The sequence below is a fragment of the Diaphorina citri genome, unplaced genomic scaffold, assembly GCF_000475195.1.
Source record: "Diaphorina citri unplaced genomic scaffold, Diaci psyllid genome assembly version 1.1 scaffold2618, whole genome shotgun sequence".
Lineage (NCBI taxonomy): Eukaryota > Metazoa > Arthropoda > Insecta > Hemiptera > Psyllidae > Diaphorina > Diaphorina citri.
The window spans coordinates 18,585-25,902 of record NW_007380036.1 but is presented as its reverse complement, the minus strand read 5'-3'; the positions used below and the strand labels follow the sequence as shown (position 1 = coordinate 25,902).

The 7,318-nt window shown below is 41.7% G+C and overlaps 2 protein-coding genes and 3 long non-coding RNA genes across 5 annotated transcripts in view; 2 read left to right on the top strand and 3 right to left on the bottom strand.

The window, feature by feature from the left end:
* The window catches only part of LOC103519234 (actin-related protein 2/3 complex subunit 3), an 11,740-nt gene extending 8,427 nt beyond the window's left edge, over positions 1-3,313 (bottom strand). Inside the window, exon 1 of the mRNA XM_008484321.3 lies at positions 3,030-3,313. Within this exon, the coding sequence (XP_008482543.1) occupies positions 3,030-3,300 (271 nt within the window). The 5' untranslated portion in view covers positions 3,301-3,313. The remainder of the gene's footprint in view (positions 1-3,029) is intronic.
* On the bottom strand, positions 1,185-1,931 carry LOC113471565. The gene is made up of 2 exons (XR_003394208.1): positions 1,541-1,931; positions 1,185-1,440 (listed from the first exon to the last, which is right to left on the bottom strand). It is a non-coding gene; the product is annotated as an uncharacterized LOC113471565 (long non-coding RNA).
* LOC113471564 lies at positions 2,361-2,919 on the bottom strand. The gene is made up of 2 exons (XR_003394207.1): positions 2,847-2,919; positions 2,361-2,468 (listed from the first exon to the last, which is right to left on the bottom strand). It is a non-coding gene; the product is annotated as an uncharacterized LOC113471564 (long non-coding RNA).
* Positions 3,314-3,346: 33 nt separating the features above from the next.
* LOC113471566 lies at positions 3,347-3,732 on the top strand. Its single transcript, XR_003394209.1, has 2 exons — positions 3,347-3,425; positions 3,622-3,732. It is a non-coding gene; the product is annotated as an uncharacterized LOC113471566 (long non-coding RNA).
* A 181-nt stretch (positions 3,733-3,913) lies between these two features.
* On the top strand, positions 3,914-6,264 carry LOC103519235 (pre-piRNA 3'-exonuclease trimmer-like). Its single transcript, XM_008484322.2, has 2 exons — positions 3,914-3,967; positions 5,963-6,264. The coding sequence occupies exons 1-2, from the start codon at positions 3,952-3,954 to the stop codon at positions 6,262-6,264; spliced, it is 318 nt and encodes a 105-aa protein (XP_008482544.2). The 5' UTR covers positions 3,914-3,951.
* Positions 6,265-7,318: the final 1,054 nt, after the last annotated feature.

Sequence of the window (7,318 nt, the reverse complement as noted above, 5' to 3'; positions counted from 1 at the left end):
AACTGATATTGTGGTCCCAGCCAATAAATATGTATCTTCTTGATTTGTCCTCCCATCAGATCCACGTAGAGAAGTTCAACACAGGTGATGCTAGTTTGAAACAGTCCCGCGAGACATTACAGCATGAACTACTCCAAGTAGCCAAATCTCAGGCCTGGCAGTCTATGCTAGGATTTAGCCAGGTTTTCCAACTACTGGTAGAACACAAGAAGCCTCTTATTGGCCACAACTTACTTACAGATCTCCTCTTTATGTACAAACAATTTCACCAGGTAAGCAACCTCAGATTAAAAATTTTCACATATTCTCCTGTCATAAATGTCCTTTAAATGGGGACACATATTGTTGTTTGTCTTTTTTCCACACCAGGCTTGCAAGCCGGATCTTTGGTTCGATTCCCGGCGGGGTCGAAATTTTTTCTGCTCTGCTTTTATGTAGTTCGGGGTGCTCAAAGTTGGTGAAGTTCATGCGAGAAAGAGGGTAGCTTGACTAGCTTGTTGCCCAATGAATTGTGAAACCTAAAAATCTTAACTATACAGTGACTTTGCAATATAACCATGGGACATGTTTCTTTCTAACCTCTGAACTGTTTCTATTTTACAGACTACAACCCCAATTATTTTATTCTCATGGGCTTCATCAAAGGCAAGGTAACAATACTTGGGCCAGTTCTCAAGGAAATATCTATACACGTATATACTGTATGGTTCGGACAAATCATTTTCAATCAATTTCTTGATTTGAGAAAGTTGGGATTCATTTTTGTAAGTTGTGTACATGATGGCACTTTTCAGAGTATTATAATTGATCTCATTTTCATAATTAATAATGGACATGTTCTTCTAGTAATAGTTTTTAAACCTATTAGCAATGATGGACAAAAATGAGAGGAAAATATTATGAGAGGAATGGAGCAGTTGCAGTTGGGTAAAATTTATATAAACAGGGAGGAGAACAGCTAACCCTAACCAGCCTCGCTAGCTGGCAGTTCTCAAAGGGTTCTCTCTGCCTTTAAAAAAACAAGCGCAAGTCGATGACCCCACGAGTGGCGGAGACTTCAGCAGCTAATACAGATCCGGCCCTGAGGCCCGCGCATATAAGGCTGAAATTCATCCTGGGAGAAAGGCTGAGTCCAACCCTGGGGAAAAGGCTGATATCCACCCTGGGATTCGATGACCCCACGAGTGGCGGAGACTTTAGCAGCTAATACAGATCCGGCCCTGAGGCCCGCGCATATAAGGCTGAAATTCATCCTGGTAGGGCTGAGTCCAACCCTGGGAGAAAGGCTGATATCCATTCTGGTACGGCTGAGTCCAACCCTGGGAGTAAGGCTGATCTCAAACGTGAGTACAGGGCCGGAAACGACGCTTGTTGGGGTGAGGACAAGACCTTGGTTGAAATATGTTTTAAATCCAACCCTGAATCTAAGGGGGACAAGACCTTGGCTGATCTGCGTTATAGGTCCAACCCTGGATTTAAAGGTCCGCTGAAGGGCAGTGCCCCTAGGTATAGGGAACCCTGAATCTAAGGGGGACAAGACCTTGGCTGATCTGCGTTATAGGTCCAACCCTGGATTTAAAGGTCCGCTGAAGGGCAGTGCCCTTAGGTATAGGGCTAACCCAGGGTGTTTCGGAACCGATTATATTATGTCCAACCCTGGGAGTAAGGCTCGATATAAGGGCAGTGACCCTAGTTACAGGGCCAATCTCGGGTGTTTCGGCGATGAATACAATTCCGACCCTGGAAATGCTGAAATTCTGCATGAGGTCGAAGACCCTAGGTATAGACCTTATCCTAGGGTCAGTGACACTATTTATAGACCTAATCGAAAATATCTTACCGCCGAATCTACCATAGATCCTTGGTATGAAACCATCCCTGAAAACCCTAGCTGTGGTGTTTGGTATATGCCCGACACTATCAGATGGGGTCAGCGTTTGTCATTGGCCTCTCAATCAGCTTTAGAGTGATCGCTTAGAGGCCAACTGGGTTTTTGGCTAAAGAAAATTTCCGAGTGGATGCCCTTTGCACTAAACCTTCGCTATTGATATAGCATAAAGAAATTTGGACTAGTGAGACTAGTCTACTCCCTGTTTATAGTCCCCTAGCTAGACGCTGATCTACTCTTTGGTTGAATCATGTTGAATAAAAAAAAAAAGTCTAGGATAAGGTCTATACCTAGGGTCTTCGACCTCATGCAGAATTTCAGCATTTCCAGGGTCGGAATTGTATTCATCGCCGAAACACCCTAGATTGGCCCTGTAACTAGGGTCACTGCCCTTATATCGAGCCTTACTCCCAGGGTTGGACATATAATCGGTTCCGAAACACCCTGGGTTAGTGATAGTTCTTCATAAGGTCTGCCTCGTTTTGACTTTGTGGTTTGGCATAGACTGAGTTGAGAGGGAAGCCAGCCTCTCCAGGGAGATCGAATTTGGCCAATGCTAGGGAGTACATTTCATTTTGACCTGAAAATAAAAGAATTAATTTTTGTTTGAACTTAATTTTATAGTCTTCTTCTGTGTCCTTTTTATTTTTAAAAGGGCTTGGTAGCTCAGTGGTTTTGAACCTATGAGTACCACTTTTAAAATTCAAAACATTGCTCCACTATGAATCCAATGCCTTAGCCCTTGGCACCTACATTACTAGGACTGGATTAAAAATAATTGCAGTAATAGCTTGCATAGGTAGTTAGTAAAAGATAAAATAATCGAAAATTGTCACTGGGAACATAGTCTCGATTAAAAATAATTGCAGTAATAGCTTGCATAGTTAGTAAAAGATAAAATAATCGAAAATTGTCACTGGGAACATAGTAAAAAAAAAAGTAATTATCAAGTACTCACCTTGGGCTTTGGTTGGACATTTTTGCAGTTTTTTCAAACACTCGGTTATATACAGTGTAATGTAAATCAACAACTCGATTAAAAATAATTGCAGTAATAGCTTGCATAGTTAGTAAAAGATAAAATAATCGAAAATTGTCACTGGGAACATAGTAAAAAAAGAAGTAATTATCAAGTACTCACCTTGGGCTTTGGTTGGACATTTTTGCAGTTTCTTCAAACACTCGGTTATATACAGTGTAATGTAAATCAACAGTCTATCGGCTTCACTTTTAATTTCATAAGTTCGGAAGAACACATTGGCTTTGAAATAGTACAGAGCTTCTTCGATAATGTCCTGTTCTCCAGTAGTGAACTGAGGAGCAGGGCCTCGGTATTGTGTTTTAATCGGAAGCATTGCAATGTTGCCAACACATTGGTTAAAATCGGTCAAAGTGGAATGATAGGCTGGCATTGTTGAGAGATCTGGAAGAGATGCAAATGAAGGAGTTGTAAATTTGGTTTATTGTTTGGGTGGTGAGAAAACAGTTTCACTCTTCAAAAGCTTTAAAAGGCTCACAGTGAAAGAAGAAATTAGAGGTTGGATGGAAGAGCTTTGCAATGTTGCCAACACATTGGTTAAAATCGGTCAAAGTGGAATGATAGGCTGGCATTGTTGAGAGATCTGGAAGAGATGCAAATGATGGAGTTGTAAATTTGGTTTATTGTTTGGGTGGTGAGAAAACAGTTTCACTCTTCAAAAGCTCTAAAAGGCTCACAGTGAAAGAACATAGAGGTTGGATGGAAGAGCTCTTCCAGGAGAACCCTGCAACCTAAAAGAAAACTATAAAATGAAGAAGTTGTTGCCATAAGAAGTAAGAACTGAAAATATGTATCCTGTCCCACAACTTCTTACCAACCCATTTTAAAACTTTTGCACTTATAAAAAACTATACCTATTTAAGGAAAAATTTTCATTGTACCTTTAAAACTTTAAAATGCCCAGAGGAGCTGCCATAAGAAGTAAGAACTGAAAATATGTATCCTGTCCCACAACTTCTTACCAACCCATTTTAAAACTTTTGCAATAACCCACCTCCTGTTGTACGCACCTAAGCTCAAATTGATGGATGGAGTATCGAGTGAGTACATTCGTAAAAGCTTAACCCATCTTATTTGCCCTTACACGTAAGCCTCAGAGTTGGCTTACGACAAACGAGTAGGTCGTTCCCCACTGTTTCTATGTGTGTACGACACGAAATTCATCAGCTATGAAATCAAGTTGAAGCTAGAGAAAAATCAGAAGTGGAGTAACAATGGACTTTTATGACTTGACTTAGGCTTGTCTGGCTAGGGGACGTTAAACAGAGAGTAGACTAGCGCCTGGCTGTGGGACTATAAACAGGGAGGAGAACAGCTAACCCTAACCAGCCTCGCTAGCTGGCAGTTCTCAAAGGGTTCTCTCTGCCTTTAAAAAAACAAGCGCAAGTTCTCACAATGGTTGAATGCAATTCAGGATGAGCCAAACATGGCTAGAAGCCATCACTGTCCATCACCCTGGTGTATGACAAAAATACACAAAAAGCGAGGCTTAGGTGTAGGGGCTAGACAGCCCTAAAGGATGATATAAACAGGGAGGAGAACAGCTAACCCTAACCAGCCTCGCTAGCTGGCAGTTCTCAAAGGGTTCTCTCTGCCTTTAAAAAAACAAGCACAAGTTCTCACAATGGTTGACTGCAATTCAGGATGAGCCAAACATGGCTAGAGGCCATCACTGTCCATCACCCTGGTGTATGGCAGAAAAATACACAAAAAGTCTAATCTAAGGCTTAGGTGTAGGGGCTAGACAGCCCTAAAGGATGGGTTAAGCTTCTGCGAATTTACGAGTAGATTCGTATAAGTTTCACCCATCTTTTAGGGCTGTTTGCCCCTACACCTAAAGGCCTCTCACTTGTCGTTCGGTACGAGTAGATTCGTATAAGTTTCACCCATCTTTTAGGGCTGTTTGCCCCTACACCTAAAGGCCTCTCACTTGTCGTTCGGAAAAAAAATCGTGACGTGTATAAGTGGGAACACTTACATTGCCTACATGTCATCCGGAAAAAATCGTGTGACTCACGAACAGTGGGAACAGGCCTTAAGCCTCAGAGTGGGGTTTTTGTGTCCCACAGACGAGTAGTTTTCCCCCCAACCATTATTAGTCAGAAAGAAGGTTTCCCATACTTTCTATTCATTTCTTAACAAGTTTAAGAACCTTTCTGTAAATTTTGAGAAAACTCTGTAAATTATAAGAGATTTTGGGTCTGAAAATAGTGATTACATTGCCTACATGTCATCCGGAAAAAATCGTGTGACTCACGAACAGTGGGAACAGGCCTTAAGCCTCAGAGTGGGGTTTTTGTGTGCCACAGACGAGTAGTTTCCCCCCCCCCCCAATCATTATTAGTCAGAAAGAAGGTTTCCCATACTTTCTATTCATTTCTTAACAAGTTTAAGAACCTTTCTGTAAATTTTGAGAAAACTCTGTAAATTATAAGAGATTTTGAGTCTGAATTGAGAACCTTTCTGTAAATTTTGAGAAAACTGTGTAAATTATAAGAGATTTTGAGTCTGAAAATAGTGGAAATGAGAGGCCGAATAGCGGACGAACCGTCCATTTCTCGAGGTTCGGCCCAAAGAGACTTTTGATCTATATTTTATAAAGAACCTCTCTGCAAAGTTTGATTGACTTGGGCTGAAAACTTGAGTCCTGCGAAGAGTGAACATTTTTGAGCTTTTTCCAAACTAAAGTCTTGAATAACGGCCGAGCTGTACATTTCTCGAGGTTCGTTCTAAGGAGGCTTTTGATCTACATTTTTATAAAGAAAAGTTTCTACAAAGTCTTAGCAACTTAGGGTGGATTTCACCTATATTTCAGCCCTTAACAGGCCTTTTAAGCTAACAGCCTGTTAAGTTCCATTTTGCCAGAATGAGATTGAAAAGTCCCCTAACTCCCACAGTCTAAACAAGGTCTTATGTACTTGATTCAGAATAGGTGTACATTTTATAATACAAACCATGCTTGAATTAAAATCCTTTGTATGGTGAGCAAAATACTTCAACGAACCAACTATAACCTTGGCCCTTTCTGTTCTCAGTATCCGACGCCAAATTTCACACAGCGGGCTGGGACTCGTATTTCACGGGCTATTGTTTCGTTTACATGATCTACATATCCTCGTCACTCCGTCACAAACTGCCCGTCATTTTCAAGCCCTTCACTCTAACGGACCAGCTACTGTCGGTGCGGAGCTACGAGAATCGGATCAATCTGATCCGGGCCCACTTGAGTCATGTGAACTTGGCCGGGCCTGATCCGGCATCGACCCGGCCTAGCTTGATTTTGGTGCAAACCCGCAGTGGGGAACAAATTGATGTTGGGCAAGTAAGTTGTTGTTAAAGATTATCACGCCAGCCGAGTTAGCTTGGTTGGTAGCGCGTCTGCCTTATAAGCGCTAGTTGACAATACTCTATAAACGATTTTCCAATCCCCAATTTTCTTGTGAGTTTATTCGGTGGTAAGTTATCCTATTTCCTTGTCGCACACTACAACGTGTGGCTAAAAAAATGAATGCACATTTGATCACAACTCATTACTCAACAAACACTCGCGGCTATACACGACTAAGCATATGTCCTCCAACCAAGAGTTAAATAGATTACTTCTGCTCGCGACGTTAGGTCCTTTTCCCCTTCCTTTAATAACCTTTATTTAAGGCAACTCATGAAACACAATAATTTCAATAATATAGTGTTTGAAACCATGAGTGACGTTCGTAACATCCTAAAAGGATTTATAGAGTTAACAGGATTGTGGTTACAAGAATGGATGGTACGACCCGTGGCCAGCGATACTCGCTTAAATATAAAACATATATTCATAGATGAGTAAAAGGAGTTCTCCAACTCACCTGGGAGTTGTCGGGTCAGTGCCTTAAGTTAGTAAACGTACTATGTTAAAAAAAAAACTGGGGTGACCCTTAGCTTGGGCCCAGAGGCGCACGTTCCGCCTCGTGTCACTAGGTGATGCGGTACCCTCGACTGGTGTTTTTATAATCATCAGGTGACACACGACCCCATTTCCCTGGAATAATCAGGAAAAACATATCGTATGTATCCAGATTCCACGGTAACCTAGACTAGCTGAATGGTCTGTACTAAAGGACGTCGATGGTCTCCGTCTCAAACTGCATACTATAGAGTGTAGGTGGCTTGGCTTCAGACGTTTGTAGAGTCGCTGGACATTTTTTTTCTTCCTTTTTTTAAACTTGATGTCACAACTCACAATATTTTAGTTTCTGAAACGGGGAGAACATAATTGCGTAATTGCCTCCAGAATAGCAGGGCTTTAGCTTCTCTCTTCCTTCTGTCCTATCCTCTTTCGGTTGGCAAGTCTCTTGCTCGTAATAGGCAAGTCTTATTTTAGGTGGGGCCCGCCCTTAACTTGGGCGCTG